The 22,583-nt window shown below is 40.5% G+C and overlaps 2 protein-coding genes across 3 annotated transcripts in view; one reads left to right on the top strand and one right to left on the bottom strand.

Annotated features, from left to right (window-relative positions):
• Window positions 1-370: 370 nt before the first annotated feature.
• ndufb8 (NADH:ubiquinone oxidoreductase subunit B8) lies at window positions 371-11,981 on the bottom strand. Of its 2 annotated transcripts, none has more exons than XM_063070708.1 (5): window positions 11,844-11,981; window positions 9,797-9,923; window positions 6,133-6,232; window positions 5,283-5,438; window positions 371-572 (listed from the first exon to the last, which is right to left on the bottom strand). In XM_063070708.1, the coding sequence occupies exons 2-5, from the start codon at window positions 9,901-9,903 to the stop codon at window positions 480-482; spliced, it is 456 nt and encodes a 151-aa protein (XP_062926778.1). In that variant the 5' UTR covers window positions 9,904-9,923; window positions 11,844-11,981; the 3' UTR covers window positions 371-479. The 2 variants fall into 2 exon arrangements, with proteins under 2 accessions (XP_062926778.1, XP_062926777.1); XM_063070707.1 differs by lacking the exon at window positions 11,844-11,981 and adding an exon at window positions 11,490-11,640.
• hif1an (hypoxia inducible factor 1 subunit alpha inhibitor) overlaps window positions 11,862-22,583 on the top strand; it is a 37,785-nt gene continuing 27,063 nt past the window's right edge. Inside the window, exon 1 of the mRNA XM_063070706.1 lies at window positions 11,862-12,134. Within this exon, the coding sequence (XP_062926776.1) occupies window positions 12,006-12,134 (129 nt within the window). The 5' untranslated portion in view covers window positions 11,862-12,005. The remainder of the gene's footprint in view (window positions 12,135-22,583) is intronic.

The raw sequence follows: 22,583 nt of genomic DNA on the forward strand, positions 1-22,583 counted from the left end.
GGCATAATATTTAAACCCAAAATATTTAGATTTCTAATCAGTAAAGAAATCAAGGGTTATGGGAAAAGAACAGAAAAGTGGACTTGAGGATTGATGGATGAGTGATGATTATTTTGAATGATAGAGCAGGTTCGAAGGGCTGAATGGACCTGTTCCTATTTCTTATAGTCTAAGTGAATAAAAGCAGTTTTAAAAGCAGTGCTACTGCAATGAAATCTGCTCTAATTGATAGTTCTGATTCATTTCAAAAGTGTAATTTGAGTATGAAAGACAACTGAAACATAAAACACTATTGGATTAATTCATTTTCTGTGACCTAGACCTATTCCATTACAGCTACTGGATTCATCCTGAAAAGTAACTGGAACAATTTTTTCATAAATATGATGACAATTTTATTAGTTAGTTATTTATTTAATTGTACATACAAGAACAATTCCAAATTGACATATACCCAACAATCAGTGATAGGAATCTGGTCATATTTCATAGTGGATCACTTCAGCTGGTTCTTCATCAGGTGAACCTCCATTCTCCAGATAAAGGTTATTGTAAGGATACTGTTTTGGAGCCTGGAAAGAGAATTTAAGTCAAAACTCAAGTCAATTTCCCCACTCCAATTTTTCTCACTCATCCAAAAAAAAAGTTGTTTTATATTCACCAACTTGAAATTAGTGCCAGTGCTTAAAGCTACATTTTCTGCATTCGATTCAAATAATCGCCCCCTTACTTAGTTCAGTCATCAGAACAGAACTCACAATCCTAGACTATACTATCTATTGACTCAAATGTTTGACCACCTTACAATAATGTCTTCAACATGGAGTATAAGGAACTGTAATTTACAGAACAGGGAAATGTTAAATGTTTCACCACACTTCTACTTAAAAGAGTCTGTCTTGTAAAATGCAAGGAAGCTGCCATCTGTCAATGGATGAGTGAATAAGACAAAGATTAGGAGTTAGAACGGTCAGCATAGTAGTAATCCAGTTTGGATCCCAACATCGGATGCTGTCTGTGCAATCTGTGTACATTTACTACCATATCCAAACAATGTTCTTATCAGTTAATTGGTTAGAATAAATTATTGCTGTTGTATGTAAGTAGCAAAAGAATCAAAGGGGAGGTAACAGATGCGTGAAAGCATCCAAATCTTATATAAAAAATTAATTACAAGGGTCCCAATTCCGACTCCTGCGGCAACATCATTGGTTACTGGTCACCATTCCAAATAACAACCTTCGACCACCAGCCTCTGCTTGTAGCCTCCAAGGCAATTTTGAATCCATCTAGCTATCTCTCCTTGAATTCCATGGGACCTAACTTTCCAAACCAGCCTATCATGCAGGACCTTGTCAAAGCTCTTGCTATAGTCCAAAGAGACAACATGCACTGTCCTACCCTCATACAACTTTTTGATTACCTCTTCAAAGGACACTAAAACGTTCATCAAGTACAACTTCCGAAGGGCAGTCATGCTGACTCCTCCTAATTAGACTATCTATTCAAATGCTGGCAGAACAATATTAATCTCCTTTTAGCACTCAGGAATTTTACTAGTGAATCATTATGAAGCACATATCTTCCCAAAGGCCTCTGTAATTTCCTCTCTAGACTCCCACAAAGTCTAAGGATACACTCATTCAGATCCTAGAGATGTATCCACCTTAATGCACTCTCTGGCAATATGACTGTCCTCCAAAATATTTCTATTTGTTTTCTTTATCTCATGGTGTTCTCATTAGTAAACAACAAGAAGAAATCCCATCCATTCCTGTGGCTCAAAACATAGGCAGCCATGATAATCTCTCAGGAGACCCAACTTTCTCCCTAACCACTCTTCTAATATATTTAAAGAACTGCTTGCCATTTTCCTTAACCTTACTTGCCAGTTCTAGCTTATACCCTCGCTTTACTCTCCTGATTTTCCTCTCACGAGTATTCCTAATCTTTTTATACTATTCAAGAGATTGGCTCAATCTTGACTTCCTAAACCCAATATATGCTACCTCATTTTTCTTACAAAAGCATCAATATCTTTTGTCAGCTAAGATTCCCTAAACACTCCAGGTTTGCCCTTCACCCTAACAGGAAAATGCTCTCCTGGACACTTAAAAACCTCCCATTTGCCATTTGTTCCTTTCCCTTCAAACAGGCACATTCAATTGGGCTCTGCCAGATCTAGTCTAATTTTCCCAAAAGTAGCCCTGCTCCAGTTTAGGACTTAAATCTGTGGACCTGTCCTATTCTTTAATTCACTATCTTAAAACTAAGAATTACGATCACTAAAGCCAAACTTTCACTTCAGGTACTTGGCCATCCTTGTTCATTATTGCACCATCTCGAGCAGAGCCCTCTGTATACTGACTCAGGAAACTTACCTGAACAATATACATATCCCCCTTACTAGGCCCTTAACAGTCCGGATAACTCAGTCAAACACGATTGCACATCTTTGATGGTTTATCTTCTGAATCAGATTGTTATTACACTTATTACACAATTATTACACTTAAAAGGATTCTTGCATTGCTAATAATTAAACCTGACTAGTTCATTGAGCAATCAGAGTGCAGCAGATTCACAAAAGGCCTACGTTTGTTAAAAGAGAGATGCATATAATGAAACATTTGCAGCAATACAGAATAAATGGGTTCCGCTTCCTTGCCAGAGATCAGAAAGAAGCTTATCATCAGAATCAGGTTTATTATCACTGGCATATGATGTGAAAATTTGTTAACTTCACCACTGATTCTTTCACTACTGGACCTACTGATTCTTTCTCACTTTTCCCCAAAACCTGCATTGCCATTACAATGCATCGGCTCTTCAACCATAATCTCATGTAAGCCAATTCACTCTAACGCACCTGCTCACACTTGACTTCTACCACCTCATGTCCATTGGTCACAGCTCTGTTCCATTCATCTAAATTCTCCATCCTCGTCACACCTTTTACAACAGCACCTTCCCAACCATTGCCATCCTTTCTCCTTAAATGAAGAATCCCCCGGACCAATGTTGAAAGGGTCTTTGACCATACTCAATCAACTTCCCACATCCCCCTTGCTCCACTCCTTAAGCAAAACAACAAGTTAGCATCTCCACAAACTTTACCATCAACCTAACCAGTCTCCATATAGAAAATAATCTCCAAGACCTTCAGCTGATGAAATACAAATTGCCCTTTCAGCATTCTAAGGAGAGTGCTTCCTCAGTGACATATGAACCACAATTCAAATCACTCCAAAAGCCAATGTCCCTTCCCAACCAAGCATAGAAAAATACAACATTATTTTTTTTTAATCTCCCTCTTTAGAACCTCAAAAATCACCTTTCTGGTTAAATTATGTACTATTGTCTTCAAATGACATACACATTCTCAGCTCACAAAGTAGTCATGTCTGCGCTAGGGAGCCCAATTGTGTTATCAATTTGAAGTACAGGTCCATAATTTCTACATGTTTAACCCAGTTTCTAATCACTGATTTCAAACTTCCACCCCCCTCTCACTTTCACCTCTACTTATCCCCTGGATGCCCTTCTTTATTCTAATAAAGCTAAACTGAACAGATCTCTTTTTTTGTCAGTCCATGACCTCCTCTACCCTACTCAGATTGAAGGAGCAACACCTTATATTCCAACTGGGTAACCTCCAACCTGATGGCATGATCAATATCTCAACCTTCCGGTAATGGACCCCAGCCTCCTCACCATTCCAACTATCTCTCACCTTATCTCCTTGCCCACCCATCACCTCCCTCTGGTGCTCCTTCCCCTTCTCTTTCTTCCATGGCCTTCTGTCCCCTCTTAACAGATTCCCCCATCTCTAGCCCTTTTATCTTCACCTGCACCCCCCCCCCCCGTTTCACCTATCACCTACGACCTTGTATTTCTTCCTCCTCTCTCCATCTTCTTACTCTGACTTAGCTTTTTTCTCCAGGGTCTCAGCCCAGGAGTTCAACTGTCTACTTTTTTCCATAAATGCTGCCTGGCCTGTTGAGTTCCTCTAGCATTTTATGTGTGTTTCTCTTTTTTTGTCTGCATAGTTTGTTAGTGTATACCTTCAACAATGCTCAAGGATTAAAATCAAACATTGGTTCCTATATTGATTTGACCATTTGAGGGTAAAGACTGCTATTTTTTTCCTTTCTTTCCTATGAGAATTCACTTTAACTTAATATAACTTTTGAATATTAATCCCCCCCCCCTTCCACCACAGGACAAACCTTCAATTTTCCTGAAAGAAGGGAGGACAATAAAGATAAAAGAGAAGAAAATTTACAGCACAGATGGTACCATTTAGCTCATTAAGTTAGTACCAGTCTGAAAACTCTAGGTTTATGGTCCTACAGTTAAGAGCTTTTTGAATACATATCCAAATATTCTTTAAACCTGATAAAGCTTCCTTCTTTTAGCGTCTTTCAGGCAGTGAATTCCAGACTCCAGCCATTTGGGGGAAAAAAGATGCTAATTTCCCTCCTCCACTTCTGGTTCAAGTAGCTTCAAATTCCTGCACAGGATAGCAAGAGGCTGCAGGGTGTTGTTGACTCTCATGGGCACAACCCTCAATACCATTGTCATCATCTTTTCCACACATTAAACACCCTAGTTGCTGTGGTCTTTCATTGATTCTGTTATGGTTGTTATTGTTATAAATCTATGAACTTACTGAGTATGCCTGCAAGGAAATTAATCTCAAGGTTGTATATGATGACGTACATGTACTTCGATAATAAATTTACTTTGAACTTTGACACCTTTAAGAGTCAATGTCTTAAGGCAACATCCGTCACTGAAAACCACCACCATCCGGGAAATGTCATCTTCTCGTAACTACCATCAGAGATGGTATAGGAGCCTAAAGATCCACACTCAACCATTCAGTAACTGTTTATTACCCTCCATCATCAGATTTCTGACTGGCCCACGAACACTGCCTTGCTATTCCTTTCTCTTTTTTTCTCCACTATTTATTTTGTAATTTATAATCATGTAAAAATTACTTTGAACTATAAAATAATATATTTCATGTCATACAAGACAGCGATGATAAACCTAATTCTGATTCTTCATGTCCAATCCTTCTATTGATTACTTGAAATCTATTATTGGTTTCTGACCCATTGCTCTGCCCAAGAGAATTAGGGGCCTTTGTTTACTCCATTTAGGTTCTTTATATCCTGCCACTATGCTTGAGTACATAGGAGCAGTGTCTTAAAATGATAAAATTAGATTATGAATGAGAGATTAACAAAGCACAACTTGCAGCAAGAACTTACCACTGGCTGGTATGAAGGAAATAATGTGCCAACGAAGAACATGAACAACATAAATCCTAGAAAGCCACTAAAATGTTTAACCATAGTAGTCCAGTCCACAGGACTTGGAGAGGTATCTACCCGATTCCGAATGAACATGTCAAAATCCCAGTGCATCTGGAAAAAGCAATAAGGAATAAATGTCAAGAGGTTTAAAACAGGACACCCAAAAAAAATCATACATCAGCCTCAAAATATTTAATATGAACATGTTCCAGTTGGATAGATAATACAGTTGAAGTCATATGTGCAATTCAGTTTAAATTGTATGAACTCAATTAAAGGTTCTATCTAAACTGGGCAGGCTTTATGTCTTTCAACTTAATTATCAAGAGCAATTAGTGTACTGGGCAACATTCATTCCCCAGCCAAAAACTCAGTTGTTCAGACCTCTTGCATGTACATCTGGATACCTCCAAGGAAATATATATAAATGTAAATTGTTTTCCTTTTCCCTAAACATGTTCAGAATATTTAAATCAAGATCAGAAGTTTTTGGTCTCCACTGACACAGTATATGATCGCACGTACTTTGAAGATGAGCCACATGACCAGGAAAAAAAAATCCCACATTGAATTTCAATGTCAGGTATTAGATGCAAAAATAACAAGCATGTTTTCATACTCCCAACTGGTGTTGAATTAAGAGTTGCAAACTGCCAACCAGTCAAGGTTAACCATGAATTGGGCAGAAAGGAAAAGGAAAATCACATTTTTTGTAGGAAAGCAGGTTGAAGTGGGAGAAAGGGTTTCCAGAAATACAATATTTTATTCAAGAACTGAATGGCAATCAGCCATTTCTTCTGCTCACCGGTTCACCCCAATTTCTTCGCAGGTCAGGTTCATCCCAGGTATACCACGGATCTCGCTCTTGCTGTGACCTGTCTGGTAGTTTTGGGTAGTCACCATATCTATTAAGGGGAAAATAAACTTTCAACCTTACAATGAGGATTTCTGTCGGAAGCTTCAATAGTTACTACATGCTCTTGTTAAAATGTTCATGCATTGCAAGTTACAATACAGAAAAGAAATGAACACTAGTTTATTTTAAGAAAACATTGTCCAGCCCACATTATAACTGCTAATGTAAATGACATTACTTCTTTAAATTGTCATTTTAACCTTCTTTAAGTTTGTCCGCCAACTTTGTATTCAGCCTTGCACAACAATATTCCCAACTTCACGTCTGCTATAGGCAAACAGGAAATCATATTAAAATTCTAATATTATGAGATTTATCTGATGTAATTAATGTTATTAAATTCGTAAATACTGTATCCCAAAGCCACTACAGTCATTCTATGCAAGCCAAAAGAATAGCAAGTTTTGCATAATTTTATATCTAAAGAATTAACTGATGTTGCAGCATTAATAACAGACAATCACAGGTAACACCTTCCCCACCACTGAGCACATCTACATGGAGCATTGTCGCAGAAAAGCCTCACAATTTTGGTTTTTAATTTTTAGTTAATTGTTGACAGGTTTTGGAACTTTTCCGTTTGATTTGACATGATGAACACTGTTTTGTAGATTAGATCAAAAATCCTATTTCAATATATTTTAAATTTAGAAAATGAGAGTAAAATGTGAAAATAGCTGTGGGGGCTGAATACTTCAAGGCACTGTATATTTTTTCTCACAAGTTTTAGGAGAGCAGATGCAAGAATGGCGTGTCCTCTGACTGAGAAGTGGAGGAACAAGAGGCACAAACTGAGACAAGAAGAAATTTCTTCACCTCAGTGATAATGAAACTTTGGAATTTCCTATTCAAGTCAACTGCGGAGGCTCAGTTCTGCACATATTGGAGATATACTTTTATTTTACCAATATCAGAAGTAATTGGAAAGGTGATGCAAACCAAAGATTAACAACGATTATTTTTGGTGTCAGAGGGCCATGGACTGAATGGCCTACTCTTACTTCTATTTCTTATGTTTTATCTAATCTTTAATCAATATCTCTGGTCCTGGCAGCATTTTTATAAATTCCCTATGAATCTTCCCTAGAGAGGTTACAACCTTCCTATAGTGTGAAGGAACTATACACAGTAATCTAGCTGTGTCAAATCCAGTGTTCTGTACATTTTTAGCCAGTCCCAACACCCACCCCTATACAATATATTAAGGATTACGTTCCTATAAAATAGCCATGTTACAATTTTCCATAATGCAAAAATCAGACTATCTACACATGTGCCAAGAAACTCAAACAATTGTGTTGATTTATTTAGACATGAGAGAGACTGCAGATGCTGTAAATCTGAAGCAACACACAAAATGATGGAGAAACTCAGCACATCAGGCAGCATCTGTAGAGTGAAATGTTCAGTCACTTTTCAGGTCAAGACCCTTTCTCAGGACTGGGAAGAAAGAGGGGAGGTAGCCAGTATAAAAGGGTGGAGGGAGCCAATGGAGTGAGAAACTGGAGGGTAATAGGCGAATTCAGGTGAGAGGGGAGCTCAGGCAGGTGCGTGGAGGGGGGAGTCGGAAGCTGGAACATGATAGCTGGAGGTGACAAAGGGTGAAAGGATCATAAAACTAAAAACCCACAAGGGGCATCTATTTGTAGACCACAAGCAGCACTGGTAATGTAGGGCACAGTGGAAAATCAGGAAGTTTAGGATACATGTGATGAGCAAGAGAACTGGAAAAGCTTTGGAATTAGGAAGGAAAACTAAAACTTGAGGAAAGGAGAAGATACAAACAATTTATCAAGAAACACAAAACAGACTTCTGTAGATGTGAAGTGAGGCTAAAAGCAGAGTGTATTAACAGCCAAACAAGTACATGCGACTAAAATTAGTTAGAAACTGTTCGGCAACAGTCCCGTCCCAATTAAGCAACACAGTGTCCCAAATAATGAAGGAAATTCCAGCTACATGCTCAATTAGTTTTAGTTCTTTCAGAGTTGTACTAATTAAATGGCTGATCAATTAACTGATGGTCTAATTAACTGGAATCCTGAAAGCTATCTCAATAAACTGTGTTGAATCACCAAGACACTGGGGCTATGGATCAATAGCTGTTAAATGGGATTATTACAGTTAAGCACTTGACAGTCAGCATAGATATGGAAGGCTGAAGGACCTATTTCTGGTCAGAGATTGATTCTTGAGATCATGTGTTTATCCAGAGGATAGATTAAGCACAGTGCTTTCTTGAGTTTAGAAGAATGAGGTGTGACCTCATTGTAAATATAAAAAAAAGATTAAGGTGCTTGGCAAAGCACATATAGGGATAATATTCTGGCCAAATGATCTCGGCCTGAAATGTCGACTGTATTTTTTTTCCCATAGATGCTGCCTGGCCTGTCGAGTTCCTCCAGCATTTTGTGTGTGTTGCTTGGAATTTCCAGCATCTGCAGATTTTCTCTTGTTTTCCATGGCTGGGTTGTCTAACTGCAGGGTGCAATCGCACACTAGGATGTCAGCCATTCAGGACAGCTGAGAAAAAAAGATTGCCTTCCCAGAGGATAGTGAATGTCTGGAAATCTTTGTTCTCAATGGTGATGGGGCCATGATGGAGCAGGCTGAGTCTCTAACCCTTTGCAGACTCTTTCGATCCTCCATAGCAGGCGCTGATGCAACCAGTCAGAATGCTCTCCATGGTATGAGGCCTCCATTGGTCAGGAACGACCATGGATGTTGCGTTCTTACTGTCTGGATAGCAGTACGATATGGAGAGCAAGCTGTTGCCCATGTAGCAGGCTCTCCCTCTCCACGCAGATGAACGGGAGAGACCGATACAGTTTGGCACCAGCAGCGTCGCAGCAGTTGCCAGTCAGCATTGAACTCAACACAGATTGAACTCAACATAGAACTGCCTTAGGGACTGCAGTTCTGAATATCTCCTCCCCCCCCCCCCCGCGGTTTACTCCTAAAGCCTTCCCCATGAGTAGGTACAGTTGTAAGGCAGCAGAGGTTTGAAATTAGCATTTTCCTTCTCCTAGATGAGTTGCAAACCACGGCTGATGAGCCCATCTGCCTGAAGCGACTCATTTTAAGGCGCTAGTAACCTACCTTTGCTCCTTCTCCTGTCAGTAGAAATAGTTCCACTGGGCTTGATTGCTAAGCCACACATGAAAGCCAGGGGCTGGACTTGGTTGTCAGAGGCTACTTGTGGCACACGCCATTGGGAGCATTTCAAAGGTAGTGGGAGCATATCCCCATTACCACCCCTACACCCCACCTCTGGCTATGACAATCTTAAGGAACTAACGGTACATCCGTAGAAAATTGCTAGATTCTTTAGCAATATGCCAAAGATGATGGTGTTGAATGCTGAGCTGCAACCAATAAGCAGCAGCCTGATGAAGGTGTTACTGTTGTCTGGTGGTCGAAGGCTGAGAGGATAACCAGTGAGATTGTGGAAAAGGCACAAGACAAAATAAATACCCTCCTCCTGAGACAATTTATAACAGCCCTACTTTCTGGTGTATGATATTAAATCTATTTTAGAGAGAGAGAAGCTCACCCCATTCCATCATCAGGATATGGCTCATAATCTTCCACTCTCATGTTGTATTTCTTTGCCGCTAATGCTCTTTCCTCTGGTGTTCTGGGATATGGACCTGGCATCATGTCCTCCGAAACTCCAGAAGCTGTGAAACAAACCAAAACATAAAACATTTACGCTTCACCCTGATTTTTTTTTTAATGATTTCCCCTCTATCAGTTTGGAAGAAGATGAGGAGCAGAGCAGAAGACTTTAGACTTCCTGGTTCTGATCAGACAGACACTGATTTTGTCAGCACAACACATTTCTTCTCCCCCACTCCCCCCGGTACTTTCTCCACAAACTCCAAGATCTTAATGAACATGGTTCTATCTATAATTTTTTTTTAAAGTACAAATGTTTCTTTTTCTGATCCTTTCCTCTGCCGTTTCTCTCAAATGCAAAGACTTAGAAACACACATACAGAAAATGCAATGGATGAAATGCATGGGACAGAGGAAGGAAAAGAAATAAGAATGGAACTGTGGGACGCAAAATACTAGCAGAACAGGGGATGCCGAAGACAATCCACAGGCTTTACAACATCAATGTAGAGAGAAAAGTAGCACTAATATCATAAGCTATCAATCTCTCATCAAAACTGTCAAGTTCTTACACACTGGACAGGCCTGCTACTTAAATTTTACCAATATGTTCTCAGGGCAGAGTTGCACCAACTTCCTTAAATTTATGCCGGGCTTCAATGGCAAAATGGGAAATTTGAAGTAGCAGGCAAATGGAAGCACAAGGTCACTGTGGTCTGCATGCAGGTGGAGTTTGAGAATCTGCATTTGGTATTAAGACTGCTTTTATTACAACCAGCAAATGCATTGTCCCAAACTGGAAGTAAAAATTAAAAAGCTACTGCACCTGGAAGGTGGGAAGAGTTAAAAGGTCAGGTATTGCACCTCCTGGGGTTGCTCGGTAAAGTGCCATGAAAAGTGGAAAGGTCTGTGCGTTTCAAAGGAAATGATTCCCAAATATGAATGAACTTCAAGAGGTTGAATGCAAGTTCTCAGGCGTTTCATCATACCCTCATCTGAGCCATAACCCCACCACACAATTATCTTCCAGTTATTGACCTGTATTTCCTCTGGCAGTCTTCCCTCCACACACTCTAGCCCTCTCCCCTCACCATCCACCTCTTCCCCAAGATCTACAATTAAGAATGTCCAGATTATATCAGCATGTTCTTCCAAGAATACATTCCTTCCTATGCAGACTTCATTTTTTTCTCTCTTCTTGTTCAGTCTCTTCCGAGCTACAACTGCGACACCTCAAACGTCCTCCTCCACTTTGAGGGCACCAACCAGTTTATTCCCATTCCCCGGTCCAACGGAACGCCTTTTGTTTCTTCTTTGAAAGGACCAAACACTCCCCCAGAATAGATGGGGAAGAATTGTGTTGTTGCTGCAGTTAGATAACCTACAAACTTTTCTTTGGCTTGGTTTTCAAAGTGTTTCCTGCTATTTGCCCTTACTTATAGCATCAAAAGCGAAAGCAACAGGCAGGTTACACTCAGGTCTGTCACAGGCAGGCACACCAATGTTTTGGTGGATGACCTTCCATTCGAACAGTCTGGGACTGAACCCTGGGCCTTATCCTCACCATCCCCAAGGTTAGTGTCACTAAACCACCATTGTCTTTACAAAAGATAAGGCGCAACTCTCACCAGCCCGAGCAGAAGTCCAGCTCCCAACCGGTTTCAGGCTCTTTCTTATGCCCCCAGTAAGGGTCCGGATCCAAGCGTTGCTTAAGGCCATCTCCTCCAGCAAAGTGCAGCAACACCGCGGAAGGAGCAGGCAACATTCACTGCGCAAGCGCCAGCGGGGGGGGGGAGAGAGAAGCAACTGCGCGCATGCGTGGGTTAAGCGGCGGTGAGAATAATGGATTGAAGCTGAGGAGTGAGGGAGAAATTAATTCTTCCCTGCCTCTAGGTGGCAATGTAGATCAACGGTCGCCCACTCCGGCAGAAGGGGAGTGCGTTCCTCCAGGCCGACGGGGGCGGTGTACTGGGAGATTGTACCTGTCAAGCTAGCGACCTCCCTCTGCCTCCGAGTGCTAGCCTCCGCGCTCCTTTGCCTTCTCTGTTCTGCTGGCTCTTGGTAACCCTGGCGTTTGCCTGCTTTTCGCTCAGGATTCCTGTCTGCTTCTTGTTACTGGAGCGCTACTCGGCAGAGAGGAGGCCATGGCAGAGCACAGAGGAGAAAACCGAGGATGGAGCGAGGCTCAGCTGAGGAAATACACCTTCCCCACCAAGGCCATCCCCAGGATGTCCTGCAACGATCCACGGGCTGATGCTTTAATAGACAATGAGGTAACGAAGCACAGGAATCGAGGGTGTATGTGCGGGGCAAGACTAGATAAGTGCCCTACATGGTGGCTTCCTCGGTGGGGGTGTGTTTGTGTTGCACCATTGGGGGAAAAAGGATGGACTGAAACTATTGCACTGGAAAGGTTAAACCTACGACACTCTTCCTCGTCTTGATCATTTAAAATTAAAAAAACTATGGGAGTTCAACGTTGTGGCGTTGAAAAAAAAATTACCCTTTAGCTAACTCCACCAAAGCAAATTATGTAGCCGTTCTTTCCTTTTTATTAATCTGACACCAACTAGCTCTTTCTGTTTCAACGTTGCTATAAGGAATACAGCCAAGGTACACGATCCAAAACATCACAGGTTCTGGAAATCAAATGCGCATAGAAAATACTGGAAGCTCTTAACTGCTCAGCCAATATTTACGGAAAATTGGAATTAGTTTATTACTTTCCTATGTACTGAGGTGCAGTGAAAAGCTTGTTTTGCACATAGTTCATACAGATCAATTCATTACACAATTCATTGTGGTAGTGCAAGGTAAAACAATAACGGAATGCAGAATAAAGTATACAATAGCTACAAAATGCAGTGCAGGTAGACAATAAGGTGCAAGGTCATAATGAGGTAGATTGTGAGGTCACGAGTCCAATTTATCATTAGGGAACCATTTAATAGTCTTTGAGTCTGGTAGTGTGTGCTTTCAGTTTTTTGTATCTTCTGCCTGATGGGAGGGGGAGAAGATGGAATGTCTGGGGTGGATGGGGTCTTTGATTATACTGACTGTTTTACTAAGGCAGTGAGAAGTGTAAAGAGTACAGGCAGGGGAGGCTGGTGGTTTCCATGATGTGCTGAGCTGTGTAGTTTCTTGTGGTCGTGGGCCGAGCAGTTGGCATACTAAACCATAATATATACAGATTAGATGCTTTTTACAGTGCAGTCTTAGTTAGTGACGCGCAATGGGGACCTGCCAGATTTCTTTAACTTACTGAGAAAGTAATGATATTAGTGAGTTTTCTTTGCTTTGGTGTCTACATGGACAGGTGCCCAGGAACTTGAAGCTCAGGGTTAATGTTTCAGGTCAGAAACGCAAGGCAGAATCTGTGTTTCTGATTTCCAATTTAGTGCTAAATTGGATGTAAAGAGTACTGACTCTTCTGGCCATAGAAGGTGCTAAATCAATGTACTTATACACTTAATCTGTAACAGTGTCATTTTTAACCGGAAGTTTTAGATACATGTCAACTTTGGAAATATAGCTGTTTTATGCCCACTGGGATCGTGCGAACATCAGTGAATACATTTACCAATGTATTTTTTATTGATAATGATGAGATATGTTAATTCCATCTCCTTTGATCACAATCAAGCAGTTCCCTTGGGATATTACTGTTGATATCCACCACTTGAATAAGCAGCTGTGGTCTTGCTTCATTCAAAGAATGAAAAGAGAAGGAAGGAAAGCTGACCCAAAAAAAAGACTAAAAGATTTCTCTACCACCACCCCAGCTTGCTTCCCTACTAGGGAAATGAGTCTAAGTTCAGACTTTAGCCCTGAAGAAGGGTCTCAGCCTGAAACGTCAACTGCTCAATCATTTCCATAGATGCTGAATCACCCTCCCTCCCACCCCCATGAAATATTTTTCTATGTGTGAGGGCAGGATTGAGTTCTGATCTGAAGCCTTCCTGTTGTGAACAGTTAATAGTTTTATAAGCATCTATGAAGTATACCCAGATCTGAGACTTTGTGGCATTTCAGCTGTTCTGTGGAAGCAAGGAAAATGGGAGGGTGTATTGGAGAAGATATGTAATTAGTGGTGAGCAATGTTAATCTTAAAATAGGAACTTGGAAAATAAGGTCATTGGAGAAATTAGATACATCAAGTGTAAAGAGATCAGGTAGAAAGTCCACAAGACTGAGAGAAACAGCAATGGACCAAAATCAGTACAAATAATTTGAGAATTGAGGTTAGGAACACATTTTTGTTTTTTGCTCTACAGATATAAATGTGTCTAGTTACAACAATGCACAGAGTTGATTAGTACATGCTTGTAGCACTGATGAGTTACTTGCGCAAGAAGGCTGAGAAGCTGATTGATATAAAAACATGCAGCCAGCCAGAGGAATGTAGTCATGACTGAAACACAGGGTATCAGTGGGATCTGGTCTTGAACTGTGGTTTTAATGTATTAAAGTATTGTCACTTAGGGTTAGAAATGTAAAATAAAGGTGTGGTTGCTCTTCAGAACTGAATTGTTACTGATTTACTTTAAATTTTTTACTGAGTATTAAAACTGATCCAGCTAATGACGTGTGTCACCATTTGGAAAAATCGTCCTCTGTTCTGAACTATCTTGGCAGCAAAGCTGGAATGTTCCACTCATCGGAAAGCAGGTGGCATGCTCTCCATTTCACTTAGCTGATAATAATAAAAAGGACAACACAAGTTTTGTGTGCTTGATCAATGTCTTGCTCACCCCGTCGTTCCCACATCATATCTCTAGTCATTCACAATTTTCTCACTTGACAGAATTTTGGTTGATACTGACTACTGAATCAAATTTTTGTAATCTACAATTAAAGAAAATAAAAAGTTTATTTTTAATTATATAATGCCTTACATTAGAGTCGGTGGCTCATGAACCCTCTCCCTTGCACTTCAAAGGCATTATTGCTGCCAACAGAGCTGCAGTTGACACAATGGCCCCATCAAATTGAAGCCTCCTTCTATTCCTTTTCCCCAAACTCCATTTCCTTTATCTTTGACTCTTTGGTATTGTTCTTGCCACTGAATCAGTAGATTGTGGATTCAAACTCTATCCAGATAATAAGTGCAGTATTGAGAGTGTTGTGCTCTCAGGTGCTGTTTTTGACCAATATGTTCAATGATGATGAACTCAGGCTTCCAAAAAATAGGTCACTAATTTCTGTTAAATCATCATCATCAGGTGCCATGCCCAGTTTGAGCTTTGACTGCCATGGCCCACACACTCCTGTTTCAGGTCAAGTGGATCAATTCATTGGTATTCATTTCCAGTTCTCTGGCTGCTGTCTCCATCATCATTTGTCTTTGTCTTCCTCCTGCTTTCTTCCCTTCAATCTTTCCCATAATTACCGTGCATTCTAACTCCTCTTTCCTGATCACATGTCCAATGAAGTTACGTTGCCTTTTCATGATCTCATACATTATTTCTGTTAAATAAATAGTTAATTTTTATTGAGGTAATGAATTCTAGAATGTTGCCCCACACTTATGAAGTAGCATTCCGCAATTCCGTCTATTTACAATATAGCGCTTGATTTGTTTGTATGACATGGGATTTCAGAATCTTCAGCGATCTTTTGGGAATTTGTATTTCACAGAAAGAGTATCAGTGGCCTTGACACTAAATGTTTGCAAGCTTGTCAGCCCTTGCTGTAGTGTAAAATACTTGGCTCCAAGTCAGAATGTTATGAGTGTAAGCCTCACTGCAGGGATTTTGTTCCATAGCCTGGGTTGACGCTAGTGATTTCAAAATCTGTTTTCAGAAATATTGAATTGAATTTGCTCTTTAATGGAAACCATCACAAGGTTCTAGTCTAAGAAGAGTAGGGAGGTTTTTCAAGTGTCCTGCACAACATTTATCCTTCAATGAATATCATGACGATATATCTAGTCATTATCTAATGGCGGTTCAAGGACCTACTTTGCAACATGACTCTTGTTTCCTGTGTTACAGTATCAACGAATACACTTCAGGTGTATGGATCAGGTTTGAATCCTGTTAAGGTTAGGGAAATGCTTGAAGTGCAAGATCCTTTTTAATTTGTTCTAAACTATTCTATGATAAGCTGAGCTGGAGTAGGTGTTCTGGCTTTCTACCCCAATGATTAGGGAGGATGGCTAAACAAAACAACTGGTAACTAAGGTTGCCAGTGCTGGAGGTATCTTGGAGCTTCCAGCACTTTAATTAATCTTTAAAACTTGGCGCAAGCAAGAATGAGGAAAAATTGCCAGCCAGTTTATCATAATAGTGTTTCCTTTACTTTTACCCTTGAATCCAGATAATTATTAGAGTTGATAAAGTGGGCTGTTTATTGTAATTTCTTGAATAATTGGTTCAAATTTAGTTGGCAATTCCATTCCATTTAGTGGAATGTTATTGGTTATGTTATTCTGCAAAGAACTCTAAGAGCAAAACCCCCAAGATTTTTACTCCCACCACAGCAAGTTCTGAAATTAAATTTCATTAATCTGCATGAAAAAGAATGGTCGGAGTGACGTGTATATTTATCTCTTCAACAGTTTTATGTGCATTTGTGTGACAGTTTTATTAAAGCATTTTCACCTTCCTTCTGCTGCCAAAGTTGTACATTATTAATGAGTGTTAAGTTAAAACTTAATGCTAAATTAAACAATTGATCCAATCCATGACTTGGATAGTGGAGGGGTGGAAGATCTGATTCCAGTATCACTTTGTTGCTGGACGTCATTAATGCGCAGCCAAATCTGCCCCTTATTCAGTGTGTACTCAAGTTACGGAGATTCTGAAACGTGTACAGCTTCCTATTTATCCTATAAATGCTTAGCACCTGACTGTAATATTTTTAGTCCGGGGGTCCACGTCTTCAACTTCTGTCTGTTTGGTTTGTGAACCTTCAGTTATATAAATATTCTTCTCAATACACTGTGCTGGAACTTTAACAGTCACAACACTTCTTGGCAGGTGGTGTTCCTTTGATTTGAACTTCTGATTGATTATTTTGATGGGTAATGCAGATTGCGTCACTCATTCATACAATATTGCTGCTCTTCTTTAGGCATCTGTTAGTCTCGTGAGACCATGGATTTGCACCTTGGAAGGTTTCCAGGGCGCAGGCCTGGGCGAGGTTGTATGGAAGACCAGCAGTTACCCATGCTGCAAGTTTCTCCTCTCCACACCACCGATGTTGTCCAAGGGAAGGGCACTAGGGCCAATACGCCTTGGCACCAGTGTCGTCGCAGACCAATGTGTGGTTAAGTACAGCTGAGGCTCGAACTAGCGACCTTCAGATCACTAGACCGACGCCTTAACCACTTGGCCACGCGCCAACATGTGGTGCTCTTATTTAAGCTTTATTATCAGAACCCACGGAGTTGCTCAAAATCATCAAAAGTGCTCCTTGTTTTTAATCATGGGATGCATGGACAGCAGAGACATTGGCATTGGTGTAGTACAGTTTATAGGAGCCACTTATTTGTTCAGTTGAACATTATGAAGACCAAACCTATCATCTTCAGTCCTCATCACATTTACATCCATGATTTCCAAACTCTCTATCATGGATTTAACCAAGAAGTTGGATTCCCAGCATCTCTCAGCTCTGAACTGAGAGAATGACCTTGTATCCTCTTCATTAGAAAGTTAAACAGGTTCTGAAAATTTGCCTGCCCCGTTCTCTGTTGACAACCTAAATAGATTACTTTTTCTCTGGTACAGTACTCATACATTTTGCCCTCACTCTTTCCCAGTCATACATTTTATCATTCACATTTAATAATCTCTAACCTCATTTAAGGGAGATGTGCAGGGTCAAGTTTTCTTTTTACAGAGATCAGTTAGGTGCCTGGAATTCATTTGTAGGATTGGTGGAGGAAGCAGACAAGATGGTAGTGTTTGAGGCATTAGACAGACACAAGAACCTGAAGAGAATGGAGCGGTATTTATCATATGCTAGTAAATAGGATTGGTTTTATTTGGCATCATGGTCAATCGTCGTGGCTATCCCTCGAGGTCGAGGATGATGAATTATGGTCAATACAGTCATTGTGGTCCAAAGGGCCTGGTCCAGTGATAAAATGAAAATAGTTGTTTTTGACAGGGAGACAGCATGTGACCAAAAGTGGAATTAAGGGGACTGAGTAAAATGGAATTCAGTGGGCAAGAAGAGCTGGGAATTTCCTTGCACAAATCAAGATTGGGTACCCATCGGTGGAGGAGGCACAGGCTTCTTCAGCTGCTTCATCAATGACCTATTGTATGGCCAAAGGTGTGGATGCATGCTGATAATTGCACAATATCCAATTCCATTCGCATCTACTCAACTATTGAAACTGTAAGTGCCTTCATGGTTCAAAACCTATGTAACATTCAGATTATCTACACTGATTCAGGTTATATAGACTGATGTGGCAAGTGACATTTACACCTGGAAAGTGTCAGGCAGCGACTATCTCCAACATGAGAGAATCTAACCATTGCTGTTCAACAACATTATTTTTGCCAAATTGCTCACTACTGTGGGTCACATTGATTAGAAATTCATCCGGATATGTTGTTATAAATACTGAGGAACAGGTCAGGAGGCTGGATGCGTTGTAGTGAGTTACTTCTCTTCTCATACCCAAAACTATTCTACTGTTTATTGGGCAATATTTATTTATTTATTTATTCGTTCATTCATTTTTCTCTGGCAAGGCTAACTGTCTGAATACCCATGGCCAGACAAAGTAGAGGAACGTTTGGGATGATAAGAACTCAAGTACCTTTGGGAGAACTTAAGACGCCCAGTGAAAATGGTGGAAGGAGAGCAGCACTTCCCATTTTACCCACTCACCACCTCGGTTAAGTCCAGCTGTGTGCAGGTCCCACTTTGGCCTCTACAGACTCGTGGGTTTGTTGCTCAGACCGTGCAGAACTGGTGTGGGTACAAGTCATCCACAATCCTGAGAAGTATAATAAGCCTAAGAAGTATAGTTTGTGCCAGAGATCTGTGAATTATTAACATGGGTGCAGCTTGTTTAGAGTTTGATCTTTTCCTGGTAACTGTTCGTTTGAGAACAAAGTGGAAATGGCACAGTTTTAATAGAGTGGCTATATACATACTGTATGTTTCATGATTGTAGTTTCAGTTTCCTTTTTCCTTTTATCATGCTGCATGCACATTAAAGTCCAAACAAAATAAACTATAACCGTTTGATTATATTTATTTGGCAGCGGGGAAGTTGGGGGAGGCAGTACCTCAAGGTGCACCAAGCACCTTATAGTTAAATTGATGATTTGATGTTTAGTCGCATTTGTAATGCGGAAAGCCTCGACATCAAAATTGCCCCAGTTAAGCTTCACAACAAGTGTGTCTTTTGTGATATTGATTCATAGATTTTTATAATAACCAGATCACTTGAGAGTGCTTCCATCTCTTACTAGTACCTATGTTGTAATACAGAGATGAGAATCCCTTTAAATGATGCATATGCGAGTACGGGGGGGGAAGTAAAGCTAAGAGGTTTTTCGTTTTATTCAAAAGCAAAATGTTGCTCAAATTAAAAACAATACTGGGAACCCTCAGCAAATTCAGATATCATTGAAGAGAGTAATAATTAACAGGACAGTGCCCTTTCATAAGATGCTAAGTATTTTCAGTATTTCCTGTTTTATTTGAGTGATTTTGAAAATGCATCACCTTTTTGCAATTGCATCTCTTCTGTTTTTGAGATGTTCCAGGCCTTCCTCTGTCTTTGGGGTGTGGCCTAGCCTGGCTAACAGCTTTGACAGTTTTAAATATCTTTTAACTGTTAAATAGTTTTAACAGTTTTAAATATCTTAAGATATCTTTGGGAGGGGTTGGTGCTGTTGACTTTTTCATTTGTTTGTAAAGGAACTCAAAACTAAAGAACAACTCTTATTGAACCGTTATCATAGCAAAACATTCAAGTTCAAGTTTAATTATCATTGAACTATATATAAATACCGATGAATACAGCCAAATATAATAGTATTCCTCTGGGGCCAAGGTACAAAACACAGTTATACACAGCACGACACATATAGCACTTGTAAGATAGCAGTAACTATACAGTCGTGCAAAAAATATATAATACAGCCAAGTCCATGTGCTGTAGATTGATGCTGCCTGGGATGTTGTTGGCAAGTCCACAGACACAGGTAAATGCAATCTAGCTTGCCTTCCAGCATGTGAGCACTGGAGCACAGCACCAACAGGAGAGGCCAGCCCCCAATCGGCATGGACTCCAGTGCGCACCCTCCCCCCACACCACCTCCATGTCATTTTACAAGGTAGAAGTTATACTGATAAGGAAGGTGACCAAAAGCAATTATTTACTCTAGCCTTTTACCTGTTCTCGTCTACCTATCACTTCCCCTTGCCCCCTTCTTCCCTTTCTCCTATGGTCCTCCCTCCTATTAGATTGCTTTTCCTGCCTTTTACCTTTCCTGCACACCTGGCTTTGTCTAACACCTTCCAGCTAGCCTCTTTCCCCTCACCTTTTTATTCAGGCATCTTTCTCAGTCCTGAAGAAGGGCCTAAATCCAAAATGTTGACTGTTTACACTTTTTGATTGATGCTGCTTGACCTGCCCAGTTCCTCCAGCATTTTGTGTGTGTTCATTTGGATTTCCAGCATCTGCAGACTTTCTCATGTTTATAGTTTAGAGAGTTCCTTGAAGGAGGTTTTGTTTTGGAATTTTGGTGTATTGGGAGCTGAAAGTAAGCTCACAATGCTGACACAACGCAGTTTATGGATGGTCAAGTGACCAGAATAGGAGAAGTGCATTGAGGACCATAAGGTGGACAACAAATGTACTTGTCTATATGTACAAAACGATGGGGGGGGGGGGGTGAGAGATCGGACTGTGTAGGGAATATTGGTTTGAAGAGGCAGGTTTCTAGGGATTTTACGGAAAACATGAAACTCAGACTGTTGTAGGTTCAACAATAATGAAGCAAGGGAATGTGTGGAGGGTATTGGAGTTTGTAGGCGATTTAAACCAGCCTAATTCGGTTAGTTTGTTCGCTCTCTTGCCGCAGCGAAACTGCGATGTTCCTGTTACTGTAGTAGCTGCGAGTTGTAACAATGAATTGAATTAAGTGCACGTGTTTGCCATTCTTCCTTCAGGAGCTGTCACTGAGTTGGGAGTGTTACTGATGCTGATCTGCGTATTTCACAGATTTAAAACTCTGACCTTGGGGAAGATGGGTATAAACGTCGGGGACCTTCAGCCCACCGTAGATAGAGATTTAGGATACACTTGCGGTATAATTATATTATCGGTGGAAAAAAAATGAAACCAGTTTGCTGCAATGAGAGTAGCGCAGACGCCTCCTGATTCTTTGACCGCGCTGCTGCAAAGGGGATGGCTCTGAACCGAGGATATTTTGAGGCTGTGCTTTTTCGATCAGGAATAATGTTGAAGCGATACTGCACTAACTGCCTTTCACTTTCTCTTCTCCCTTCCCCCTCCTGGTCGCAGTGTTTTTTTTAGCCTCCTCCCCCGTGTCCCTGTGTACGCTACCCCAGTCACGTAGCCTGGTCTCGATGCAGAACGGACCGTGCGCCATCTCGCGGCTGTAGGAGCCCCCAACCCGCGATTCTCAGTGACTGCGAGTGACAACACGGTGCGGAAGCGCGGGCACGCAATTTAATACTTTCTGTAATCTCAATAGCTAACCAGTATTTCGTAATCGGAGTCAACGAATGACATTCAATTTCCAATGGATTGAGAATTAAATCTGATTTGTACGTTAGTCCGCAAAGACCGAAAATCTAGATGCTGTAACACGCACAAGATGCTGGAGGAACTCAGCATGTTAGGCAGCATCCACGGAAGGGAATAGAGTCGACGTTTATTCCTCTCCATGGAGATGCTGCTTGACCTGCTGGGTTCCTCTAAGCGTGTGAAGTGTGGTGTACATTTGATACTTGCGACTATATTATGATACTTTTGTGTTTTAACTACAATTAAAACAAATTGGGGTTTCGGAAAACAGGAATTCTTATAACGGTTGTGTTCTTGCGATTTAATCTCGATTCCGAACACTGATCAGTTGTGTTTAATTGGTTTGCTTTCAAATTCTCTGAACGAAATTGTTGAAGTGAAATATAAATTGTTTTTGCTTCAGAATTGCATTTCTTCAGCATTCAACTGGAATCAGTTCATAATTTTAGTGTATTTTTTTAAAAAACTATATACAGATATGACTAAAAGCAATCCAGTATGAATTTAGCCCCTAAACTTTGGATGTTCCCAACGAACACCGTGCGACCAATACTGCTGAGGAGTCTATGAAACTGTTCCAAACGACATGAACACAAATCGTAGCAGTCTACAAAAAAGGGAAAAACATGTTTTTAATAACAAGATCTTCGAAAGCTTACTCGGACGTTAGGGATTGGCGGGTTGAATGTTCAATTATGTGTTCACTTTGTGATAGGTGTAGATAGATGGTACGTCACAATGACGGGCATACGGACAACCAATGGTGGGAAAGCAGGGCAGAACTGAAAGTAATTTCCAGTCCGACAATGAAAGTCAAAGTAAACTTGGACAAGAACGTATTTTGTTCACCATACAAGCAACATAAAAGATGTAGCATAAAATGATAGAAAAGAGAGCATCTCGACAATGATATTTAAAACAAAGTGCATACTAAACCAATTTTTGCCTTTATAAAACTTAGCATCCTAAGACA

This window comes from Mobula hypostoma, chromosome 18, assembly GCF_963921235.1.
Source record: "Mobula hypostoma chromosome 18, sMobHyp1.1, whole genome shotgun sequence".
Lineage (NCBI taxonomy): Eukaryota > Metazoa > Chordata > Chondrichthyes > Myliobatiformes > Myliobatidae > Mobula > Mobula hypostoma.